At 45.5% G+C, this 27,033-nt stretch overlaps 2 protein-coding genes across 2 annotated transcripts in view; one reads left to right on the forward strand and one right to left on the reverse strand.

Moving 5' to 3' along the window:
• Positions 1–800: 800 nt before the first annotated feature.
• Dctn6 (dynactin subunit 6) lies at positions 801–20,606 on the reverse strand. Its single transcript, XM_031339525.1, has 7 exons — positions 20,475–20,606; positions 16,713–16,777; positions 7,371–7,476; positions 5,360–5,448; positions 3,952–3,999; positions 2,829–2,971; positions 801–1,218 (listed from the first exon to the last, which is right to left on the reverse strand). Exons 1-7 carry the CDS (start codon positions 20,495–20,497, stop codon positions 1,120–1,122), a joined length of 573 nt encoding a protein of 190 aa, XP_031195385.1. The 5' UTR covers positions 20,498–20,606; the 3' UTR covers positions 801–1,119.
• Positions 20,607–26,220: 5,614 nt separating this feature from the next.
• Mboat4 (membrane bound O-acyltransferase domain containing 4) overlaps positions 26,221–27,033 on the forward strand; it is a 10,556-nt gene continuing 9,743 nt past the window's right edge. Inside the window, exon 1 of the mRNA XM_031342832.1 lies at positions 26,221–26,404. Within this exon, the coding sequence (XP_031198692.1) occupies positions 26,286–26,404 (119 nt within the window). The 5' untranslated portion in view covers positions 26,221–26,285. The remainder of the gene's footprint in view (positions 26,405–27,033) is intronic.

The raw sequence follows: 27,033 nt of genomic DNA on the forward strand, positions 1-27,033 counted from the left end.
AAAAGGAAAAAAAAACTAATTACAATGCAGGCCTTAATTTTTCACCCTTAATGTAATTAGATAATGGCATTACACATACTAATAGTGACTAGTACCGTGCCAAAATAGTGTCATAAACATAAAAGTTTGAAGTATTTTAGCATTTATATCTGTACACTTACTTTATGTGTATGTGCCTGTGTGCCTGTGCCACAGAGAATGTACGAGGTCAGAAGATGGCTTATGGGAGTCAGTTCTCTCTGGCCATGTGAGTTCTGGGGATAGAATGAAGGTCACCAGGCCCAGTGGCAAGTGCCTTTTGTTTTCACACAGTGAGCCATCTCTCCAGACCAGTCTTAGTTTTATCTTCAGAAACTCAGGAATACAGGGAGCCGAGTGGTCACTCGCTTGCCATTTTAATCAGAGATCATTCCTTCTTATCTTCCCGATTATTTACCGAGAGAAGAAACATACAGATATATATTCCTTTAAAACAGATTGAGGTCTACACTCAGTCACAGCGTTGTCAGTTGTGAGCCCAGCCTTTAAAGGATGAGCCGTCTTCTAGCCCTCACATGGTTTATAACTTTATTAGAGCATCAGATCCCCTGGAACTGGAGTTACAGATGGCTGTGAACCATTGTGTGGGTGCTGGGAATCGAACCTGGCTCCTCTGGAAGAGCAGCAAATGCTTTAACCACCGAAGCCTCTCTCCAGACCCTCACCTCCATTTTTAAACAGCTATAAATACACAAGAGGAAGAGATAAGAACCTCAGCTTTGAAGAGTCATAAATATTAATAATGAAAATTGAGGCAGCTATTAGGGAAGGTTAATGCAAGCAGCCAAACTTTTATTTAGTTGTGGCATTTGGTTACATTAGAATATAAACACATATGACATGTTATCATGGGTAGTCTTTTACATAATAAATGCATGGCTATTATTTTGTGTAACAAAAGAAAAACTGAGTCTATACGTTACCAGAACAAGGACAGGGAAAGAATACAGTCCATATAAATTATAGCGGTAGTGACAAGGGACCCACCTCTCTCCATCTCACGTCTCCGATGGAACGTCAGTATGACGCTAACACCGGGCCCTCTGACGAGCCGGCAGAGATGGAGTGCCCTGACATCTCTCAGTTCTTAACTGGGGTCGAGCTGCCTTTCACTGTCTTCTTCAGGTGGTGGTAATTGGGCAAGATCTTCATCAAGAAATCCAGCTGTAGTGTCTGGGGCTGAAAAGACGTGAAGATGACAGAGAGCAAGGTCAGCAACACCAGGGGGAAATGGAGTTCAACATGATTTCCACTCATTTACTTCTCTTTATCAGTTTGCTGCCTTAAGTCTGTAATGGAATGCAGTAAGTCCGAGAACAAAGCCAGACAATTTTACATATAAGACACCCAGAAAAACACTCTCAAACTTCTTTAGGTTTTTATCCTGGGTTCTAAGCTTTAAGAGTGCTTCCCACACACCCTGTGATGCCCTCAGCTGAGTTTTGCTCTCCATAGGCTGGCATTGTCCCTCTCCCGACTGCAAACTCATGTGAGGAAGTCCACCCTGGACACTGTGTCAGAGCCGGGGGAAGCTGTCTTAATAAAGACCACTGCTCCATCTTGTCACGACAGGTGACATCCGGAAGCTGGCTGCACACCGCTGCTGCCTGAGACTTCTGGCGCTCTTGCTCACTTCACTTACCGCGTCTCTCCAATTCTCACTGTTTCCCCCCTTTAGTCAGTGTTGCTATTATTCAGAAGGATAATTTTAAAACCTAAATTTCCCCTTTACTCTATGGGATACCATCTCATAATACTGCCAAGACTACAAAAGAAGAGTAATCCGTGAGGTAAGGAGGCAGCTCACTGGGGTGTAGGGTGCGGCTTAGCGTGCAGAAAAGCCTGGGTTTGCTTCCCAGGACCACACAAATCAGGCACAGGGGGGCTGTCAGCAATCCCAACCCTAGGGAGTTGGACGCAGAAGGACAGAAGTTCAAGGTCATCCTTGGCTGTGAATTCCAAACCAGCAGGGACTACGCTAAACTTGAGAACGGAAAAGTGGAGTAATCTAGAAAGAACTGGTTTTACTTTATGATTAAGAATATGGTTAAGAAAGGTCAAGTATCAAGTGTCTTGAAAATATTTTCTTTGAGGAGAGAGGAACAAGAAGCTTAAGAAATCTATACTGGGTATGCCAAGACATGAGCTTTAAAACCCTAGTGAGTGCCTCATGTCTAAGGGAGCCCAGCGCCTGAGCTTTCATCTCCTAGTCTAGCCTTGCCCTTCATCTGAGTTATGAGGAAGGCGTGATTCTCCTAAGTCTGATAAATATCTAAACATCCTTTCTTTCCTCATAAGCTGTGTTTATAATGGAGCCATGGTGCTTTCATAAACTCCGTTAGAAACCCATGGGACATTTGGAGGGCTGAGCCTCATCTTCACGATTTATACTTGGAAGTGAGTCAGGGACTAACATTTCGGTGTGAGGGTCAATGGTGCATGGGAAAAACAACTCTGGAGCCTCCTCCTCCCTTATCAGCCTGTCAGTATCACACACCCACATCCACATGCACGCACGCACAGAGGAGACATATCTACACATATATATGAATATATATTTGAATATATGATTTTAATCTAAAGAACTGTGACTGAACTGCAAATAAATCCAAACTTTGGAGAATGTTTCTCAGATGTTTTATTCATTTGCTTTGGAGATGGCCTTTGTATGCTAGTCACACCGAGTCATGCCCTTGGCCCCTAAGCATCTACTGCTCACTGAGATAGTAGGCACACGGAACTTTGGGAAGTCAGAGTCTTAGACGACTCTTTTAGAGAGGTTTTAGTACCTGTGGCCGCTCTGTCTGCACCCGCCGCAGGCAGTCTGAGCCGTAGATCACTGTGTTCTCAGGGATGGCTTCAAAGGTGTTCAGGCTGCAGCAAGCCCCAATGATGCAACCACTGGTCAGGATGACATTCCTGCCTACGTATGCTGCAGCCAAGACATTGCAATGTAAGACATCATGGAGTGTGGACACTCCTCCATGTGTTTATGCTTCCCTACTGCAATTTAGGTATAAAAAATGCAAATGGGCCTTAAGAAGAGACAAGGGAGGAACTACCTCACAGTGAGTACACAGATGCACAGAAGCAGGCAGTGTGTGGGTGCGGTGGATTTATTAAGAGGCCTTGCTAACAGGCTGTGAGGCATAGGGCAGGTCAGGGTAAGATGTCTGAGCAGGGAGTCAGTCAATCCATCCTACTTTTCTGCTCCCTTTAAAGATCAATAAGGTAATGGACGCAGAGTGCCGATCACACGTCTGACACTCAGAAATACAGAAAAGGCCAACAGTGAGATAAGACCCAGTAGTGAAAACGAAAAACTACTAAGCAAATTCACAGAAAGTATACTTTTGTTATTAAAAAAGACAGCATTCCCCTCCTGTCAGTGAGGATCAGGACCGACCAAGCGGTGTTCTCAGCTAAGGCAGGGGGTCAGCTTGGGAGCTGGGTCCCAGTGGTGCTGGGGACTCTCATGATGCCCTGTCTGGCTCTAATTCTGTTAAGTAGATGACATTTGTTTTTGGCTAGGGTAAAGCAGTCCTGAAATTAAAGAAAGCAATTCCTGGCAGAGCTGCCACTGGCTCCTTCACTCTCCAAGAGCGCCACCAGCTGCAGCAACAAACGCCCCCACCCACACCCAGCTGAGGCGCACTCCAGATCTGTCAGTGGAGCTCTAAGCCAGCCCCAACTTAACAGTACATGGCTGTCCTGTTCACTTAATGCAGTTAGCCACGTTATCAGATAACCACATAAGTAGGTTAGGTTCTTCTCAGGCAGAGGATTAACCTGACAATGACTTGGGTCCAACCCCAGCATGCCACCTTGCTTTGACTTAGGCAGTTTCCCAGGACACGACGAAGAGAAAGGGAATAATCACTCTGATGACAGAGCGCTCTGGACACAGCTTACCTTTTGACTCAATGACATTATTGTCTCCCATTTTCATGGCTTGGGAATCTGTAAGCCGAGTTAAGTAAGTCCTTTTTCCCATGCGTACTGGATGTCCTCCCCAGTGTGCCGGGACAGAGGCGTGAGACAGGCTGCACGGACTCTGCCATACCGGGAGGCCGTGCTCATAGAGCTCTGATTCTCAACCACACATATCTCCACTCATAAACAAGGCTTTATTACACTTACCTATTTATTGTGTGTATGTGGGTATTTGTGCCTGCACACGTATGTGTTGAGATAAGACAGTTGAGGGATTCAGTTCTCTCCTTCCACCATGTGGGAGTGCTGAACTCACAGAGTCGGGCTTGGTCGCAAGTGCTGAGCCATTCTGCCAGTTTTTGCATCAAATTAAAGCTAGAATTAGCTTCTCAGTGTCTAATGCCCTGAGCAAGGTTACCTGCCAACAAGCTACCATCCTAGTAAAGGACTTACAAAGAGCTGAAGACGTGTGTGTGTGTGTGTGTGTGTGTGTGTGTGTGTGTGTGTGTGGTGTGTGTGTATGTGTGTGGGGTGTATGTGGTGTGTATTATGTGTGTTATGTGTTTTGTGTGTGTGTGTGTGTGTGGTGTATGTGTGGTGTGTGGTATATGTGTATGTGGTGTGTATTATGTGTGTTATGTGTTGTGTGTGGTGTATGTGGTATGTGTGTGGTATATGTGTCGTGTGTATGTGTTGTGTGTGTGTGTGTGTGATATGTGTGGTGTATGTGTGGTGTGTGGTGAGTGTGTATGTGGTGTATATTATGTGTGTGTGTGTGTGTGTTGTGTGTGTGTGTGATATGTGTGAGGGTGGTATGTGTGTGATATATGTGTGGTATGTGTGTGTGTGTGAATATATACCTTACTGAGTAGCTTGCCAGAACAGGAGGGGCTTCCTGGTTACTGTGGCGACAGGAATTAAGCACATGGCTGCCATGTGCTCTATACTCCAGCCCACTTCCAGAAAGGATGGGCTTTCTTTATTATTATCTTTCCTTCTCCCAACTCCTCTTTCCTAGAAAAGATTTCTTTTTTTAAAAAAAATTCTTCTAATGATTTATTTTTATTTCATTGGTGTTTGGCCTGCATGTATATTTGTGTACGGGTGTTAGGTCCCCTAAAACTGGAGTTGTAGACAGTTGTGAGCGACTAAGAACTGAACAAGGGCCCCTGAAGCGCAGCAGTATTCTTAACTGCTGAGCCGCCTCTCCATCCTCCAGAAAAGACTTCTCAACGTACAGCACTGAGTTTGTCTGCAGAGCCTGACGGCCTAGTCTATATCTATTTCAAGTCTGTGGAGAGATAAGCAAGTCAGTTTCTAGACAGGGAGAGCTGTAGGCACCAGACACATCTGGAGGTGGTGTGAGGCAGCTCACTGCAAAGGATACGACAGCCGACTTCAAACACGTTGTTGGTGCCAATAATCATCGGTTTGGGTTCTGCATCTTCAGGGTCTGCGATGATGTTGTCCGGATGACTATAAAGAGAGGAGACCAGAATCACAAAGGAAGCGATGTAGTAAGCAGTAGCCATCCCATTTCAGAATCTGAATCAACTGTCTCGTTCGGTTTTACCTCCACCAAGCTTAAAATGCATGGCTACCCCTAGCGCCTGAACCAGGGGAAGTACTTCTCCACCTCTGCTCTGTGCTGGGGAAGGCTAGGGTCTAAGCTGAACAGAACCACAGAAATGTAAGAAGTCAGAAGTCACAGGAACAAAAACAGCCTCAGAAGAGGTGTCACACCTTTAATCCCAGGAAGGCAGAGGGAGGCAGATGTCTGAGTTTGAGGCCAGCCTGGTCTACAAAGTGAGTTCCAGGACAGCCAGGGCTACAGAGAGATCCTGTCTCAGAAAGAAAGAAGGGGGGTGAGGAATGTATTAGACACCCTGGAGCTGCCCCGTGTGAGTGAAGAGTCCTGAACTCAAGTACTCCGTAAGAACAGCAAGTTGGGCTAACTACTGAGCCACTTCTCTAGCCTTCCCTTATTTCATAAATTCTAATTTCAGAAGACATGCCCTAGTGTAGGGGAATGCCAGGGCGGGAAGGCGGGAGTGGGTGGGTGGGTGGTAGAGCATCCTCATAGAGGTGGGGGGGAAGGGGAGACCAGGAGAGGGGATCACATTTGAAATGTAAACAAATATAATATCTAATAAAAGAAAAATTAACTTCAGGGGATAGTTCTCTAGGACAGTGTAAAAAAGCAACAAAAACCCCAAAACAATAAATATACTTTTAGCCTGCTAGAGAAGGATGAAAACCATGACTAACTTGAAATTTTACCATTCAGAATAACCATTTGCAGCTGTGACATGGAGACCGCTCTTCCGAGCTATGGATACTTAGTGAAATGGGTGGAAGATAAAGCTGTCCCCTGAGAGCAGAGCTTTATCTTTGACAGCTGATCTCAGCTGATTCACAACCAAGGTGCCAAATAAAGAGAATATTAATACCCTGGAAAAATGGACTCACACCGTAAGACCCTCCCATATGTCCTGCATACGTGTAGACAGACCAGCCTTTTTATCACAGCTAAATACTTTCCCACACAAATTCCATACATTGTTGCTACAAACTAGGTAAAAGCTTACATTACTTGCCAAAATTTTATCTAGAAAAATTTATACATGCTTTTGAAAATATCATGGGTATTGTTGTTCAGTGCATAAAGACACACATTAACAGTTTCTCACATTGTTATCTTTAAAGTTTACAAATTGCTACAAGGATCCCATACTTGTGAATGTAATTCTGGGTGCTTCCCATGTGGAACATGGAAAAACATTGTTAAATTCAATGGAGACACAAACGAAATCCAACCAAAACAGTCTTTGGTATGGTAGGCACAGCACAGGGATACTGGATGGGATCAGGAAACCATTACAGGTTTGCTGATGGACCAAAGTGTCCCACTGAAGACCACCAGGTAGGGTGTGTGTGTGTGTGTGTGTGTGTGTGTGTGTGTGTGTGTGTGTGTGTGTGTGTGTGTGTGTGTGTGTGTGTGTGTGTGTGTGTGTGACTGTGTGTGTGTGTGTGTGTGTGTGTGTGTGTGACTGTGTGTCTGGTTTTCTTAGTGTTTTTCTGGTCTGGTTTCTGGGTCAGGAAACCATTACAGGTTTGCTGATGGACCAAAGTGTCCCACTGAAGACCACCAGGTAGGGTGTATGTGTGTGTGTGTGTGTGTGTGTGTGTGTGACTGTGTGTCTGGTTTTCTTAGTGTTTTTCTGGTCTGGTTTCTGGGTCTCTCATGTAGTTAATGCTAACCAGGCCTCAACCCCGCTTCTCTAGCTGTGAAAGGGAACACCTTCCTGAGCTAAGCTGTAATAGGCTCCTGGGCTGCCACTGTTGGGAAATCTTCCCCGTGCCATTCAGTTCAGAGCACCAGTGAGAGCCTTACTCACGCATTTATGATGAGGGCCTGCTCTTCTATTAGGTTTCCTTCACCGATAATTATTGGCCCGGCTTCCGCAATAATTCGTGCTTTAGGGTGGATCACCGTCCTGGGGCCTGGGAAGCAGAGCAGGTGAGAAGAAATTATCAGTGTAGGCTGCACTTCCAGCAGGTGGGTGGGAGGTGACGGAGGTGGGTGAGGCTCCTGGCAGGAACATTTTTGAAGGTTGTGCCAGGCACCATGCTGAGTACCATACAGCTGTTATCAGCAGCAGTTAGTGCCAAATCTACAGCCAAGGCAAGTGAAAGGGCACAGCACGCGGAGCAGACAGCTCAGCCTCCATCCAACCTCTTGTGACCTCAGTGTGTGGAGACAGTGTGGGTGTGTGGGCAGAGGTAACACTAACTCCCGTCCTTGCTTCCAGACAGGCCTGACACTCTGCTTATAACAGCGCTTCTGTGTGATGAAGAAGAAACATGGGTGGACAGAAGCCAGGAAACACAGAGTCTGCCTTCAGCCTCTCTGCTGTCATCTGAGTGCGTGTAGCAACTGGAAGCAGGCAGGGCATGATATGGACAGCTGGGAGTACCCAAGGGGAGGGAGGCAGGAGGAGCCAGCGGTGGATGCTAGGCCATCACACTGAGGTTGGGAGAGATGAGACAGTTCAGTCTCCATCTAAGGGCACAAGGAGGACACCTTTTGAGAACTGCGTGGCTCTGGAGTAAGTGAGTACATGCACACACACACCTATCTGCTACTGATAAGAAAACACCTTCCTCCACCACATACCCACCTACTCTCATCGTAGTATTGAAGCTATTTTTTCCTTTCTGTTTTGTTTTGTTTCTTTAAAGAAGGATCCCACCCTGCCCTCTGCTGTCGGACTCTGCCCAGCCCGAGTGCTGAATTATTCAACGCTATTTTTATTTGCACACAGTGACAAGAAGTAACTCACACAGAAAGGAAGGTGGACAGAAGGATCAATGGGGCAGAGGTGTCACTTTCTAGGATTCTGTGGTATAAACTGTCACTATCTGCTTATAAAAGGCAAGATGCGACACTCTATGGTAAAGGGCAACAGATGAATCAGATGAAGCTGCAGGAGCAGCTTAGTTAGCGAGCATGTGGGTGGGTGGTATGTACAAGGCCTTTTGTGGGATTCCCAGCACCAACATCTCTTACAGCCCCCCCCCCCAACACAGAACACAGGCTATTCTGCCCTTTTGACAACTGGGATTACCTAGTGCACCAATTCTCATCCAAATCTATGAGATAGATACTTGCAGCCGTAGTTAGTTAAACCACTTTATATTCCTGATGGATCACATGTGCATAACTCCCCAAGAGCTATCTGGATTCTCGAGTGAAACACACACACACACACACACACACACACACACACACACACACGAGTTAATTTTAATATGCCTTGACTAGCTTAATGACTGGGCAGTTATCCTTCCTGCGGTTCCTGCTGATAGCGAGCACTCCTCTCTGGCACTCCTGAATTAACATCTTTTTGTTTTGTTTTGATTTGTTTTCAAGACAGGGTTTCTTTGTACAGCCCTGGCCATCCTGGAACTCACTCTGTAGCCCAGGCTGGCCTTGAACTCAGAAATCCACCTGCCTCTGCCTCCCAAGTGCTGGGATTAAAGGCGTGCGCCACCACTGCCCGGTGTGAGTTAACCTGTTTTAAAACCTATATTTCGTCTCTGGTATCCCAAACATGACTGTGAAAGTGGCCCATGTGGCCATTTTCCCTGATCCTCACATGTCATGGGTCTTTCTTCTTCTTCCCCATCATGGTGATCTTTGTTCCTTGTTCTCTCCCAGTCTCTAGCCCACACAATTCTAAAGGTCCCACCTCAGTCTACCTACCAAGCTTGGCCATTGGTTCTTTATTGATCAATCAAAAACCAATTGGGGACAAGGAGTTCAGCTTTTGGACACGCAGATTCCCGATTTTGGGGGCATTGATATGAAGCCTCCGTGGTGAGCGGAGCTCTGCATGGGCTCTCAGTGTGGTTGTCCTTTTTCCTGAGATACAGAACTGAGGGAACTGTTAACGAGGGTGGGAGCCCGAAACAGGACACAGAGTCCCAAAGCACACAGGCTAGTACGTGACAACACAAGTAGCCTTGATAATCCTGGCACCGCAGGCTACTAATTAAAATCCTAAATAAAGTTTGCTATTCAGGATAGATCCTGCGATCCCTTGCTGAGATCCCTGCAAAGATCCCCCAGGGGACCATGTGTGCTGTCTTCTTATGTGTATGCATGGATCTATACTCTGTCTATATGCACACACACATACAAACTGATATAAAATAAATAATCATTGCTAAAAATTAAAGCAAGCAGGAGGTGGTGGGGTCTGTGTGTGAGCCCGGCTCCTTACGGGCTTGATTGTCTAAAGTGCAGGGGAAGCTACTACAGGCTGAACACTGTGGCACACCTGCAAACAGCAGTACACACGAAATCAGCAAGAAGCTTAAATAAATAAATAAATAAATAAAACTTAGAGACAAGCACTCAAGTACTTTATGGCTACAAAGCACTTCACATTTCATCAATACACTGCCATTTACCTACCTCATTCCTCAGCATGGCCACTTAGCCATCACAGTCTCCAGGTGCTCAACGATGCTATCACAAATTCTGGATTCCTCTGAGATAACAAGTCTACAACCTCCAGCAGTACAAGCCAATGGAGAGCTACTGCTCATACAATATGGATTTCTATTTTGTTTCAAAATACTCAAAGGGCCATGGTCTAATTTAGGTTCTTTTAGTAGAGCCCCAGCCTATACCCAGCCTTGTCTAGAAAGTCTAGACTCTGGTCTCTATCACATACAGGCTATGTGTGTGCTTATGTTCTCTCAAGGCCTGTGTCTATAACAGGACAGGATCCTTAACAACCTATCTTATCAGAAACACTGTTTGAAAGGGAAGTCACAGGATCTGACCTGCAGTTCTGAAGGTGAGATTCAGGGGCTGACAAGACAGTCCAGCAAGGAAAGCCAGTGCTGCCAAGCCTAGTGAGCTGAACTCTATCCCTGAGACCCACACACTGAAACCCACTTCTTAGGGCTCTCTGACCACACTCTTGTATGCACACAGTAAACACAGGAAGACGTTAAAAAGGACAAGGTCACTGTGCCATGAAGAGCTATGAATTTCTGAAAACTGAGCAAAGTGGGTAGTTTAGGCCTGAGGACAGAGCAGGGCCTGCTTTCTCCTTTCCTCGGGTGTCGTGGTAACAGCTTTTAACCACAGGAGAGACTTCTGATTGTGAGGGATTAAGTGGGATATGGAGGTCATTGGGACATAACAGGCAGCAGATCTCTGGTCAGAGCTGGGTAAGCAGCCAGAGGCACCAGGCCTCCTGCTGCCCCTTAGGTGGGAGCCGTGACAAACAGAATGTGTAGAAGCCACGGAGGATATATTCTGAAGACGAGGGCCCCTGGTACTGGTGGTCAGTCTTTCTCTTTTAACATTCCTTTTACATGTGCCTCAGAAAATAAATGATAATGCTATTTTTTTCTTTCAAAAACAGGGCTGAGACAGCTTAGCCGGGGTCCCTGGAGACACCTGCTGAGTTCTATAACGACACAAATGTTTGAGTGACACCTGAGGCTGTCCCTGGCCTTGATGTGTGCGTGTATACATACACACACACACACACACACACACACACACACACACACACACACACCACCCTCTCATGCACAAAACACAGCTTGGCATGGTGGTGCCATCTGCAATCCCAACACTTAGGTGGGAGCAAGAAGATCTGAAGTTCAAGGCCATTCTGGACTTCACAACCAGTTGGAGGCTAGCCTGAGCTACATGAGACTCTGTCTCAAAAACAAAAACAAGGGCAGGCGGTGGTGGCACATGCCTTTAATCCTAGCACTTGGGAGGCAGAGGCAGGCAGATTTCTGAGTTCGAGGCCAGCCTGGTCTACAGAGTGAGTTCCAGGACAGCCAGGGCTACACAGAGAAACCCTGTCTTAAAAAACAAAAACAAAAACAAGAACAAAAACAAAAACAAAAGCAAAATGAAACAAAGTTATTACATAACAAAATCAAATCAGAATGAGTATTTTTTTGAGTCAGGGTCTCTCTATGTAGCCCTGGTTGCCCTGAAACATCATTTGTAGACCAGGCTAGCTTCAAACTCTGAGCTCCATCTGTCTCTGACTCTCCGTTACCTGGCATCTGAACAATTTAAGCAGATATTTTCTTGCTGTCATTAGGATTTGTTAATCATTAGTTACTAATTGATAGCTGGAGAAGACCTGGGTATAAAGGTCAGGGATACTCTCATGGAGCTAGCCACTGAGCAGCTTAGATGAGGCCTTTGGTTTTGACACTACTGCCACCTGCTGGCATGCTGCCCCAACTGCAGGTTGTGGCACACAGGGAAACCAATCTGCTTTGAGTTGAGAAATGGAAGCAAATGTGGGGGTGGGGACTGGGGTGGGAGTGCAAGAAAGTGCACAGCCCCTCGAGCGAGGCTAGCACACAGCACACGAGACAGCTAAGAGTGTGGTCTGGAGAACAGGAAGAAGGCACAGCTGTCTGCAGTTTCACACTGCAGGCCTGGGACAGAGGGCCTGGCTTTCTGGGGTAGCCTTAGCGGCAGCATGATGCCTACCACACAGTCTCCTCCAGGTTTTCCTGGGTGCCACAAATACTTTTACCTAGAACGAGTCTGATTTAGAGCCATGTTTAAGGGTCTTGAAGTTAAAATGCTTTTTTAAAAAGTCACCATGCAGAGTCCCTTTTCCCGTTTAACTCTGCCGTGGGCCTTCCTGGCGCGGCTCCTGGCTGGGCAGTTTGTATACTTTCTACTGAGTGTGCTGAAAGCCTCTCTGGCTTATCTCCTTGTTTGGACAAATGTGTCTGGAGTCAGAGCTGCCTTAACTGGCGTATGAATTATTTTTCTAAATGGCTGGCTGGGCTTCCAGAGCATAGCCAGGAGGACATTCCTGCATCGTGTCTCCTTCTCCCTCATTTGGTAAAGGGTGTTCTTCACCTTTGCCATCGACAGCAATCTCTGCATGCATTTTCATATATCAATGAGTAAACCCAAGCTCTTTCTTTTAAAACTTAAACCACTCCCTTGACCACTGCCTTGCTTTGCGTACCTAAAAAGACCCCAGCAGAGAGGCTCTGGGTCTGAGCAAGCTCTGCTGGGGGAGAACAGTGGTTAGGTGGGAGTTTCCCTCTGTGCCCCGGCTGCTCCTCTTGTGCCACAGGGGTCTGCCCTCACAAGCATGTGGGCTCTCCTGGGGCCTTCCTCACATGCCAGTCATTTCTCATCAGGAGGATTTACAGAAAGTAGTTTATAACAGTCTAATGGAAAACAAGTTTGATCCTATGAAAATTAGCAGGACTCTTAGTTCTGAGCACCTTTCAGTGGGGGTGTGCTTCCCTGGGGCTGTAAGCCAGAGTCCTCCTGGCAAGGGCTGGACTGCCATGGTCTACCCCTGCAACAGCCCCTCTCTCTGTCATAGCTCCACCCACACGCCCTCATTCTGAGACAGTAGGATGTAGGCAGCCCTGACAGACACACATCTGCCTTCACACTTCTAGTTTCACTGTTAGAACAAATAACTGAATTTCTAGAAAACCACAGATCCACATTAAGGTTCCAATAACTTGAAACACAGCAAAGAAAACCTTGCCCTCTTCAAACCAAGTAAAGTGCAAAAAGAAGGGCAGTCCTCACATGGAGCACCCACACACCTTCTGTGGAGCACCCACACACCTTCTGTGGAGCACCCACACACCTTCTGTGGAGCACCCACACACCTTCTGTGGAGCACCCACACACCTTCTGTGGAGCACCCACACACACCTTCTGTGGAGCACCCACACACCTTCTGTGGAGCACCCACACACACCTTCTGTGGAGCACCCACACACCTTCTGTGGAGCACCCACACATACTTGTGTGGAGCACCCCACACACCTCTCCAGGGAGCAGTTTATCAATTGTCAACTGCCAACTGCATAGACAACAGAAGAGACTTACACCAACTACTCCAGGAGCCTGAACAAAACCAAAGAAAAGCTTGAGATGGAAAAGAAAGAGCTGGTCGGAGAGCTGGAACCAGATAACTCGGCTCTGACTAAATTTTACAATCGTGTTTCTCAGGAGGGTTGAATCAGACATGTTATTTCAGAAAAATGAATAGCTACCAAAAAGTAAAGATATTTTATGCTAAATGCAACAGTGACAGAAATAATTATCTAAGCCCAAACTCTGGAGAATACCACTTATTTATATACACAACTAAAGAAACATAAGGTTTGGGGTTAGGAGAGACAAACACTTATAACAATCATGAGATTAAAAACTGGGGGACGGGCTGGCGAGATGGCTCGGGCTGGCGAGATGGCTCAGCGGGTAAGAGCCCTGATTGCTCTTCCTAAGGTCCTGAGTTCAGATCCCAGCAACCATATGGTGGCTCACAACCACCCATAATGAGATCGGACGCCCTCTTCTGGTGCGTCTGAAGACAGCCGCAGAAAATTATGTCGGATCGATCGGGCTGGAGCGAGCGGGGCCAGCAGAGGTCCTGAGATCAACAGCAGCCACACATGATGGCTCACAGTCATCTGGACAGCTACAGTATACTCATACACACAAAAATGAAATAAAATAAATCTTTTAAAAAAAAACAAAACAAAAACTGGGGGACACGACACTGCAGAACTACATCACTCCTGCATCTTTTCCTGGCTTTTAAAATGAAATTGTTTCTAAAATAAATGAGTGCATCTTCAGTGCATGCTCAGTGCATGTCTGATGCCAAGCACCACTATATGTGCATAGGTAATACATACACACATATATAACATGCATAAAGCAAGTCATCCTGTCAATAAACAGCAAATCATTCCAGCTTTTTTTCCTTAAAGATTTTCTCCATCACTTCTGAGGGAATGGGCCTGAACATGACCAAAACACATTGTATGAAATTCTCAAAGGATTAATAAAACAATTAATTTTTTTAACCCCTTCATAAGGCTGGGTGTGGTAGCATATTCCTTAAATCCTAGCACTTAGGAGCTAGGAGTAATATAGGGAGACTGCATGCTGTAATCTATCACAAAAAAAAAAAAAAAAAACTTTAATGGCATACCATTACAGATTTAATATTCTAACTGTATAGTATCAGCTAGTGGTCAAATGCCAGACTGAAAGTGCATTTAGGGGCTGGAGAGATGGCTCAGTGATTAAGAACACTGGCTGTTCTTCCACAGGTTCAATTCCCAGCACCCACATGGCTGTACACAACTATCTATGAAACTCCAGTTATAAGGAAACTGATAACAGTCCTCTGCTCTCAACTAGTACTGTGCACATGTGAAATACATATATACATGCATGCAGGCAAAACACCCATACATGTAAAATAATGAAATTGCAAAAACAATAAAACTAAGCACTGTCTTTGCTTCCATAATCACAGCGTGGAGGGAAGGGAGGAAGAGAAGAAAGCCAGAGGAACAAGAGGGCAGGTGCTAGAGCAGAGCCACTGTGGGCCACTGTGGGCTCTGAGTGTGAAAAGCCCTGTGTAGCTCGCTGGTGGCACTGTCGTGGAAGGCTGGGGAAATCTGCACGAGGTCGAGCCTAGCTGTTCATAGCCATGTCCACTGAGTGGGGATAAGGCAGGGTTGCCACACTGAGGGGATCTCTCACCCTCTGGCCTTTTCAGCTGCCATGGACGGAATCCCTTCTTAAGGCTGTGAGCCCATCACACCCATCCTTTCCCTTTTGTGTACTGACAGTTTCCGCAAGCTTCTGCAAGGCTGTTTCAAGTATACATCTGTGTATTAATGCTGTGGATGCATCTATCCTATCTATAAGTGTACTATATAGTACATACCATAAGCTGACTTTAAGATGAGAAAGAGGAAGAAATGCAAGGAAAGTGTTCCATAGTGAAGTCTGACTACTTTCAGATCAGCTGTGAGCTTGCGTTCTTCCTGAGTCAAGATGGGAGCCACGCACACACTGTACAGGTAGTGAGCAATCGAGGACACTGTGACGTGGATGTCACAGTGTGTGCCTGACTCATGCTTTCTCCTCATACAAAGTTTGCAGTGAAGACAAAAGTTAAGAGCAAAGAACCAACCATCTTCCACATCCTGTCAGCTTATAGTCAGTCAACAGGCCACTTTTTTTTTTTTTTTAGTTTTTCCAGACAGGGTTTCTCTGTGTAGCCCTGGCTGCCCTAGAACTCACTCTGTAGACCAGGCTGGCCTTGGACTCAGAAATCCGCCTGTCTCTGCCTTCCAAGTGCTGGGATTAAAGGCGTGTGCCACCACTGCCCGGCTGACAGGCCACGTTTTAAATGACATTCCTCATTAGTGGCATGGTCTTCACTGGTGTCATAAGACAGGACACTCACTGGAAGTCTTGACTTGTCAGAGGGAAAATGACATTCTCTTCTTCCTCCCCATTAAAGAAACTATTGTCAGGCCTCATGAAGCACATCTTTAATCCCACACTCAGAAGCAGAGGAAGGTGGATCTTTGTGAGTTCAAGGCCAGCCAGGACTCCATACTGAGATCCTGTCTCAAGACCCAAAACCAAACCAAACCAAACCAAGACACTGTTGGTGTGCAGGAACAGAAGTGCTGCTGTGTCTGTGCCAGTGACAGCTGTGGCTAAGGATGAGTGTCCACCAGCTAAGTCTGCAGGAGCACAATGTCCAGGAAACACATCTTACAAAAAGGACTGGGTAGTAGATGAGGTGCCGGGACTTGCACGTAAGTTACCCGCCATGTGCTGGGCTGGTTTGGTCTTGGTGATGGAACTTCTGGCCAGACTGCACAGTGAAAGCTGAGGGTACTAACAGCAAACTTTCTGAGCTCTCACTTCACATTCCTACCCTGCCTGTGATGCAGCTACTAACTGCCATCCAGTATCCCTCTCTTCTCCTTGCCGTGGAAGCCTGACGACACAGGGGACTAGTGCAGCCACTCCAGCATCAGTGTCCCGGTCAGGAGACGCATTGAGAATGGCTGTGTGGAATATACAGGAAAGCTCTTTAAAACAAGCTAACTCAAGTTGGGTGGTGGTGGCTCAAGCCTTTAATCCTAGGAGACAGAGGCAGGTAAATCTTGAGTCCATGACCAGCCTGGTCTACAGAGTGAGTTCCAGGACAGCCAGGGCTACACAGTGAAACCCTGTCTTAAAAAACAAACAAATAACAACAAAACCAATAGAAATTGTAAGCCTCAGTGAAACAGACACAGACAACTGGATTTAGGTGAAGCACTAAAGTCGGCTCCCAGCATCAGCGCTTGAGAAACATTAATAATTTTCTTACCTATGGTTACATCTCCTCTGATTTCACTTTCTACACACACGACTGCTCCAGGAGCAATCTTCACGCTGTAGGGAGACAAAGAACACTCATCCTGAGTAAGATTTAAATACCGTATGGAAGGGGGGGTGAGAGCGCTCCATGGATAAAGCCCTACTGTGTAAGCCTGGTGCCCCGGTGAGCCTTGGGACCCATGGTAATAAAATAAAAATATATTGTTATAGAAGGTATGCTGGGGCCAGCAAGGTGACTCAGTGAGGTAAGGAGCTGATTAAGGCACTTGCTGCCAAGTCTGCCCACCTGAGTTCAATCCTGGGTCTCACATGGTAGAAGGGGAGAACCAATTTCCGTAAGTTGTCTGTCCTTAGACACCACATGCACACTAGTGCAAGTGTGTACTCCCACACACATAAACATATGCAATCAATCAATCAATCAATCAATCAATCAATGTGAACGAATTACTTTTCTGTTGTGGGAATAAAATGCCGTAACTAGAGCAATTTGTGGAAGGCAACAATGTATTGTGGCTTAAGATTCCAAAGGGATGAGAGTCTGTCACTGTGAGGAATCAGGCAGCAGGGGCAGCAAACCAGGAAGCTGAGACACCACAGCTTGAAACACACATGCATGTGCAAGCAAGAACACATACACATGCACCCACAAGTGTGAGTGAATGCAGGAGTGCGTGCGCGCGCGCGCGCACACACACACATACACACAGACAGATGCATGCGTGCAAGCAAATGGAAATGTTAGAGAGCCTCAAAGCCTTCCAGTGACACACTTTTTCCTACAAGGAGGTGACACATACCTCCTAAACTTTTCTAAACAGCACCATCAACTGGGGACTAAGTACTCAAACATATGAGTTATATACATGAGTATAGGAGACAATGTCATTCAAACCACCAAAAAATATAATAAAAAATGTTTTTAATAAAGCTGTGTTGACTCTGTAGTTTAAAAAAGGGTTTAAGAAGTTCATGGAAAAATAGCAAGTCAGTAGAAAGAGGTTTAATATATTATGGGCTTCTTAAGTGGCTCATGATTAGGCCAAAATCACATACACTTTTTTACTTTATTTTATTTTTGGGTTTTTCGAGACAGGGTTTCTCTGTATAGCCCTGGCTGTCCTGAAACTCACTCTGTAGACCAGGCTGGCCTCAAACTCAGAAATCCGCCTGCCTCTGCCTCCCAAGTGCTAGGATTAAAGGTGTATACCACCACAGCCCGGCTACTTTTAAATGCTTAAGAAAACAACTTTGAATCTTTTGTTTGAATTTAATACCAGCATTATGTCTAAACAGTAAGAAGCTAAAATCCCCCTAAATGCCTATCAGTAAGGGATTGGTTAAGAAGTTATGGTATAGACTAATATCCAGTTGTCAAAAAAGAGCAAGTCTTTACACAAAGGTTCTGACTTGGTAGTCCACATCTGTAATCCCAGCAGAGAAGAGAACAAGGCAGGAGGATTGTGAATTCAAAGCCAGCTTGAACTCCACAGTAGAAGAAAAGAAGGGAGAAAGGAAGTGAAGGAGGGAGGGAAGAAAAAAAAACATTGTAAGACACGTTGGAAACAGATCTATGACGTTCTTTACTGTCTCTGGGATGGCAGGCAGGAACTGATGTAGGCCATCTGCATGGAGACATACTGTTAATAATCCTGATGGCCGTAAACTTGGGAAGGGAAGGGAGATATCCGCGTCAGCGTCACTGGAACAGTATACAAATGCAGCTGAGGAGAGTGTGATAGTCAAAGCAACTGATAGCATCCATGTGAAGCTCACAGAAAGGGCCTACAGAAGTATCTCTGACTATCAGACAAGCAGAGGTCTCTTCAATGTGCCATCTATGCTCCAGGACGGTCCAAATGTTCCATAGCAATCACAAACAGCACTGAGAATATTACTTTTTAAAACTGCATCAATTTCCCTATTGATATGAAGAACTGAAAAAAAGATACACAAATTTTCTGACACAAATTTCAGTAAACATATTCTCAAAGAGTAAAGATAAAAAATGTCAGCCAGGCATGGTGGTGTACATCTGTAATCCCAGCTGAGGCAGGAGGATAGCCATAAACTTGAAGACAACCTGAGCTACATAGCAAGACACTGTTTCAAGAAAAAGAACAACAGCTGAGCGCGGTAGTGCACCTGTGTGATCCCAGCACCGGGAGGCAGAGGCAGGCTGATTGCTGAGTTCAAGGCCAGCGCGATCTATATAGTGTGCCAGGCCAGGCCAAGGCCAGCCAGGCGCTACAGTGAGATTTTGTCTCAAAAACAAAAGAAATGAACAGACATAAAAGGAAGAAGGCAGAGGTAACAGCTCCAGGCCTATCTTTTTTTTTCCAGTTGAATGGCTTTATTTAAAGAATGATTCTTTTTTTGAGAGTTGTATTTGGTATGGGCGGGGTATGGTGGGTATAATGTATAAACACATATGTGTATGATTGTGCTTGCCTATGTGTGTGCATGAGGAGGTCAGAAGAAATGTCAAGTCCCAGCCAGACCTTTCTTTAAAGACGACAGGATGACACTGACTAGATAAACGCTCCATTTCTATCATTTTATGAGACACCAACTTATCATAAGGAATAACACAAAATCCTAGCCTCAATCCTTCTGGGTTACCACAATCCTGTCAAGAGTCACCTTGCTGAAGTAATCAAAACATGTAACTTCCCTACTGCGTATGAGAGGAAATCCCGGCATTCTAACTTCTGTCTCGATTTCTGTCACTGTGATATAGACCATGACCAAATGCGAGGGGGAAGGGAGCGGAGAGACAGGGTCTATTTGGCTTACACTTCCTGGTCACCATCCATCCAGGGAACTCAGGAACTATGACTGTTTACTGGCCCATTTGCTTAGTAGTTTTCTTAAATGGTCCAGGTCTATCTGACTGGAGATGGTTTTCCAGTGGGCTGGGCCCTCCTATCTCAAGCACTGTTCAAGACTCTCCCAGACATGGACGATCCTTCAATTGAGGTTCTCTCTTCCAAGATGACTCTTAAGTTGTTTCAAACTGACAGTAAGAACTCACGAGGACGCTAACCCTAGAATTTTTATAGACCAGCAAAAGGAAATATATGCCAGAAAGCTCTTAAATCAAAGTTTCTTCCTGGGACGTCGCTGTTCTGACACCAGTATTCTCGATTCTGGGCTTAAAGTTGCCTAGAAACACCCTGTCTCTCTAAATCTTTGTCCCGTGATAACTGGATGCTTCTCCAGTTCCGGGGGATCCACGCCCTCTTCTGGCTTAGAGACATCAGCATGCCCACACCTGAACACAGATGCAAGCATATGCAAATAGCTGTATATGTATATCTCAAGACATTAATCCCAGGACAAAGGAGACAGAGGCAAATGAATCCCTATGCTTTTCTGTTATCCATACAGTCTCTTCCCACCAACGGTGCCCACTGGTGAAGACTGTGACAGAAAAAGCCATAGTTGCCGGCCGTGGGCTCTCAGGCACTGGACAGAAGGATGACAGCGTCAGTGACATCTTCCAGGCCACCGCTGGGCAGCGTCTCGCCTGCACTAACTCCAGCAGACTCCCTGAGTCCCCAACACAGCCCCAATGGAGTCTGCGCAGGCGTGCTGGGATGGGTGGGGGTCACGGAACAAACCCTCCCCGCCCCCACTCCTGGCGGACGCCAGGCATGGGATTATGGAACCAGCCACCTATACACCGTCTCAGTGTCTCCGCACTGCGACCAGAAACAAGTTCTGCCCCCGCGGAGGTGTTAACACGTACCTCTTTTGAGTCTTCTCCGCCATCGTCAGGCCCGGGTCTCAGGAAGAGCGGAGATCGATTTTGCAGCCTGGCTAGAGCGATTAACTCTACATCCGATTGCAGAGCCTGAAACGACCGTGCGGGGCGTGGCCTGAGAGACCTCCTGAGGGGCGGGGCCTTGGGGCGGGGCCTGAGAGACCGGCTCGCGCTTGCGTACTGAAGATGGCTTGCTTTTCCGGGGTTCGCTTGGCTTGCTTCACTCCCACAAATGGAAGTCACCTGCAGATCCTGCGGGCCTGTCCCCTGATAAATGATTTTTATCACTTTGCAGTGTTTACTCCACCAAGTCTACCCTAACCCCAGCAGCCCTGACCCTCATCTTAGTTCGCTCTATGTTTAATCTCTAGAATCACCTTCCTCCCTAAGCCTTATCCATGGCTTTTCTTATCAAAATCTCTTTTGAACATTAAATCCAGTTTTTAAACGTCACGTTACAAGCGTGTGTGTGTGTGTGTGTGTGTGTGTGTGTGTGTGGTGCATGTATGTACTTGGCTCTTCTGAGGCACTGTCGTCTCTCGTTATTACACTTTGAAGAAATCAAGCTGGCTTTCCACCTCCCAAGTACTGCTACGCCCCTTGCCCGGCCACTGCACATTCTTCTAATCCTCTAAGTCCCAGATGGCATAGTTAGGATTCATTCTGAGAAGCAGAACCAGCAGGAGACATGAATCACGAGGATTTTGTTAGGAATTAGTTTTGTTGGGGATCCGCTGTGTAAGTTCAAAACCTGTAGATCAAGCTGTGACTTTTCATTGGAAGTCAAAGCTGCTGCCCATAGGTGGAATTTCTTCTATATTGGGAAAGTTTCAGTGCTGCCCTGGAAACTTTAAACTGATTGAATCTGGCCCACCCCACGTTATGTGGGAGCATCTGTTTCTTAATTAGGTAATAGACTCTAATCACACCAAGAAATATCTTGGTGTGTGTGGGGGGGTAGTATTGGCTCAGTCGGTACAGTGCTTAGCATGCATGAAGTCCTGAGTTCATTCTGTAGAGTCAAATGAATCTGACTATGACAGAGCACATCCATCTCCCAGCCCAGGGAGAATCACAAGTTCAAGGTCATCCTTGGTTATTCAGAGTTATGGCTCCTGCCATTTTCCTGATTTTTATAGTGGTATTTATTTCCTCTGTCTTGCTTTAAAGGTTTTTCTAGTATGGTTTATTCTTTTTGGGGTCTTTCGGAGGGACTTGTTTCTCTCCTTCAGGTCTTCTGTAGAGCTGGCTTAGTGGTCATGAGTTCTTCTAGTCTGTTTTTGTTTTTGCAGTAGAAGCTGTTTCCCCCTTCCACCTTTAGCTATGACAGGTAGCTTTAGTGGGTGCAGTATTCTGGGATGGCAGTTGTTAGCTGACTTTGAAATACAGCATTGTGAGCTCATTTGACTTTTAAAGTTGCAGTTGAACAACCCACCGTCATTCTGAGGACCCGTCTGTTCAGATGATGTGGTGCTTCTCTCTGCCACTTTCTTTCTTTTTTTTTTTTTTAGATTTATTTATTTATTATATGTAAGTACACTGTAGCTGTCAGACGCACCAGAAGAGGGCGTCAGATCTCATTACGGGTGGTTGTGAGCCACCATGTGGTTGCTGGGATTTGAACTCATGACCTTCCGAAGAGCAGTCAGTGCTCTTCCCCGCTGAGCCATCTCACCAGCCCCCCTCTCTGCCACTTTCAATACATGTTTTTTGTTGTTGTTGTTGGTTTTTAAGGTCCTCCATGTTAGTGTTTTAACTATAATATGACTGGGGAGGTTCTTTTCTGGTCTGCCTGTCCAGTGCTTCCTGTACCTGCTTTCTCTATCTCCCTAAAACCGTGGGGCATTTCCTGTCCCAATTCTTTTGAAACTGTCTTCTATGCCTTTAGGGTAAGATTCTCCACCTCGCCTTAGACTATTGGGTAGATCTTGGAATTCCCACTCATACTTTTTTATACTATTATTTCACCTTTGTCCTTGGATTGTTCTAGTTCCTGCAGGTGTCTGTAAGATCAAACACTTTGTCCTCTCCTTGGTCTGTCCTGTCACTGAGGTATCCCACGGGGCTATTTGTATTGGTGTTTTTGTTGTTTTGAGACAAGTCTCACTGTGCAGCCCTGGCTTGCCTGGAACTGGCAATGTAGACCATGCTGGCCTTGAACTCACAGAGATCCTCCTGCCTTTGCTTCCCCAGTGTTGAGATTAAAGGCTCAGCCTTTGACAGTTTGTTTGTTTATTTGTTTTCACTTTGAATAAGTTACTTTTTTGTTACTGAGAAAAAACATCATGACCGAACATACAGATCCAGAAATATAAGAAAAATAAGAGTCCATGACGGCAGAATTGATATAGGGCAGCAAGGGGCAGACATACTGGCAAGAACAAGAAGTTGAGAGCTCACATCTTGAACCACAAGCACAGAACAGAAAAAGCAAATGGAAAATGGCAAAGCCTACCTTTAGTGACATCTTCCTCCAATAAAGCCATACCTCCTCCTACACCTCTAACACCACCAAAATCAGATCAAGTGTTCAAATACCAGAGACTATAGAGGTGATTTTTCATTCAAGCCACCACACACTCAACATGTTTTTCACTTCTTGTATCTCAGAGTGGATTTTCTCCAGTATTTCTGTCTCTTTATTGGCTCCTTCTTTCATATCCTGCATCCTCTCCTTTCTCTATTCAGCTGTCTGTGCCGTTGAATGTGTTTGCAATCCTTAGTTTGAGTTCTCTGGCTGGGTTCAGCTTACTCACTCTCACCAAATGCTGTAACTAGAGGGCTAGCATCTTTTAGAGAAGTTTTGTTCTCTTAACTGTTTCATACTGTGTCACTGTATTGGGATTTGTATATCTGATGCTATTTTTGTTTCTTGGTTCACTATTATTTAACTTTACTGGTTGTGTCGCATTATCATTTTTATTATGTATATAGGTGCCTTGCTTGCAAGTAAGTGTATGCACCATGTGCATGTCTGGTGACCTCAGTGGCCAGAAGGTGTCAGTTCCCCCTAGAACTGGAGTTACAGACAGTTGTGAGCTGCCAGGTGGATCCAGAGAATAGAACCTGGCTCCTTTGGAAGAGCATCCAGTGCTCTTAACCACTGAGCAATCTTGCCAGACCCGTGGTTTGTTTGTTTGTTTTTATATTTTTACTTTACATTTTTATGTGTATGGATATTTTGCCTGCGTGTATACTACATGTATATATGTGCCCAGAGAGGCCAGAAGAAGGTGTCCAATTCTTGGAGCTGAGTTATAGGTGGTTGTGAAATGCCATACAGGTGCTGGGAATAGAACTTAGGTCGTCTGGAAAGTGCTATTAACCACGGAGACATCTCTCTAGCTCCAGTTCTGGGTTTTCAGTTGAAATACTTGCAGGGCTCAAGGAGGACCTGGGTGTGGTAGGGTTGAGTGTGTAGCTTAGAAAATAATTTCCCAATCCAGGGGCTCAGGGTGCCCGCTGTGAGCTCTGTATTATTCCCTGGGAGGGATATTAACTAAGAGTGACCACAGCCACTAGGTACCATCACTATGCCGCTGTCATATTATCGAGCTAACAATGTGTGTGGCCCCTTTCGTTTCAATAACTGTTGGAGGCAAAATACCAAGGATAGTATGATGCTTATTTGGATTTTAGTTCATCAGATCAGGAGTGCGAGGGAAATGGAGTGAGGAAGATGAGGATTATGTATTAGAACGACTTTGCAAAGAAAAAAAAACATGAAGTGGGTAAAGTAGTTGGAAGGGGAAAATGAAGACACTGTCAGGCTGCACAGATTTTTAGGGATAACTAATGCTATGAAAAGTTATAAGGAAGGAGCAAAAGGAAGTTAAGAGCACTGACTGGTCTTCCAGGGGTCCTGAGTTCAAGTCCCAGCAACCACTTGGTGGTTCGCAACCATCTGTAATGGGATCCAACGCTCTCCTCTGGTGTGTGTATGAAGATAGCGACAGTGTAGTCATATACATAAAATAAACAAATTAATTTAAAAAAAATAAAGTAAGAGGAGGTGGAGGTAAGAATGAGAGAAAGAAGATGTGGGATCAGAGAGGGTATATAAGGTATGGTTGAAGAGTAAAAAATGTGTTATAGGCACTGGAAAGTGGTTAAGACAGATTTCTGTTCTTCTAGAGGTCCTGTCTACGACAGATGGCTCACAGATGCCTGTAACTCCAGCTCCAGGGGGACTGATATGGTCCTCTGGCCTCCATGGGTCTCTCTCTCTCTCTCTCTCTCTCTCTCTCTCTCTCTCTCTCTCTCTCTCACACACACACACACACACACACGTCTTTGAAAAATGAATGTGCTGTAGCAAACTCAATGGAGAAGCATAAACAAGAGCCCTAAGACCTAACTGAGCAAAATACAAAGAAGAGCAAAAGACATCCTGAGATGTGGACACAATGATACACATTAAGTAATAGAAAATGAGAGAGAAACATTTGCAGAGTGAATTGCTGGCATGGCTGTACTGAGTCAAAAGTGGCGTTCTCAAATCCCTCTGACTCTAGCGTGTTTTATGTGGCATTGTGTCTGGGCTGAATAATAGACATTTAGTCCATAATTTTAGAGGCTGGGAAGCTTCAGATTAGGGTATTATAGATTCTATGGTGAGGGCTAGTTCCTCACAGATGTTGCCTGTCACTGCAGCCTCATGGAGTGGAAATAGGTTCTGTCAAGCCCTTCCGTAAGACATTAATCATAGACAGGAGGCCAGGGAGTTCCTCATCAAATCTCCAAAGCCACACCCCTTAATCCCATCACCTTGAGGATTAAGCCTCAAGGAGGGACACAGATATCCAGAACATGGCATCCTGTAATAAAACGCAGACCACCCCTCTATTCTGATTATTTTTCTTCATAAGTTCTCATTAAGCTGAATTTATTTATTCTACCTTTTCCCTCGGAACTGAGATCTGTGAGAGGAAGCCTCCGGAGGCTTTGCGTTCTTTCTCCAGCACCAGAGTGCCTAGTGTGAGGTCGGCAGCTCCCTCCTCAAATGTATTGAGCCCCGCTGGGTAAGGACCCCGCTTGCCATGTCCAGGCTAAGCAGACAGTCTCCGCTAGCCAAGAGATGGCTTCTCACTCTTACTGTAAGGAAGTCTCCCCTACATTACCCATCCCTCAAAGAAAAGATGTTATAAAAATGTTTCCTCCCACACTTGCATGGCACTTAACTTCAATAAATGTTTATTGAATACAACGCATACTTTTATCCCTAGTCTCTGTGCTGGAGATGTTGTAATAAATGAAACAGGATCCTGCCCTTTGTAGATCTTTAGCTTTGCTTATAAAGGGCAGAAAATAAACTAATCCAGCAGTAGGTTCGTGATTCGGGAGGGGCAATGCTGCTCTGCAAGAAAAGTCACTCGAAGAGGTGGTTGAGGAGTCTTATATTTTTGTCTTGTGAATCTGCCTTCCTTTGGTCCAAAGCCTTTCTGTCCACAACCATTGATTTTTCTCACGAACTTAGTGAAGAAAATATAGGAGAGTGTGACGGTCGGAAAGGCAGATAATATGCCACGCTGCCTTCAAGTATAGCCTCTGAGCGTGACTTTTCAGTAAACACTGCGAGAGGAGAGAACACCTGCATGCTTTGGTCTCCATGGCTCCGCCCCTTTATTGGGAAGCCAACCTTTACATTGCTTATCTCCAGCTCTTCCATTTCATTTTTTTGTCCCTCAGGCCTTTCTACACCACATAAAAAGGCCACGGAGAGCCCGTTTGTGACCTCCCTTGCGCAAAGGCACCGCTTAGGAACTCTAAGGACAGTGCGCTCGCTCCAGGTTCACGATGGATTGGCTCCAGCTCTTCTTTCTTCATCCTGTATCACTTTATCAAGGGGCTGCTTTCCCCTTTGCGCTTCTGTTTAATTATCTCTGCATCTTGGAATCCTTTTCCACCCGGGCCAGGTAGGCCGGATGGCTGATACTGCCTTTCCATCTAGGGCTACAGTAATAGGCTGGGACGCACAGAGTGGTCTGTGCATGAGGTCACGCATTAACTACGGTCTGTCTGTGATGCCTGCATGGGTGAGCTTATTACCCCTATGGCTGACTGCTTGAAAATGATTCTCCATGGTTCTCAACTTTCCCAGTGCTGGGATCCTTTAATACAGTTCCTCATGTTATGGTGATCCCCAAGCATAAAATTATATTTTTTTTGTTGCTACTTCCTAACTTTAATTTTGCTACTGTTATGATTTGTGGTGTAAATATCTGACACATAGGATAGCTGATATTTGACGGGGTTGAGACCCACAGGTTGAGAACCCCTAGTCATCGCACCACTGACTCAGAAATTAACTACATGTTTGCATTGAGATGATACCTGAGTCCCGAAAGGTATACCTCTGTGCTGACCACATATTCTGCTTAGTCTCAGATGTCTCACTTTTATAGAAGTTTGCTTACCATAAAATTAAACTGTATAGAAAAACCTTGCTTGTGTGTTACATCTAAAACTGAGTAGGAGTTTGTTTGTTTTTTTTGTTTTTTTTGTTTTTTTTGTTTTTTTTGTTTTTTGTTTTTAGTTTTTTTTT

The sequence above is a fragment of the Mastomys coucha genome, unplaced genomic scaffold (assembly GCF_008632895.1).
Source record: "Mastomys coucha isolate ucsf_1 unplaced genomic scaffold, UCSF_Mcou_1 pScaffold22, whole genome shotgun sequence".
Lineage (NCBI taxonomy): Eukaryota > Metazoa > Chordata > Mammalia > Rodentia > Muridae > Mastomys > Mastomys coucha.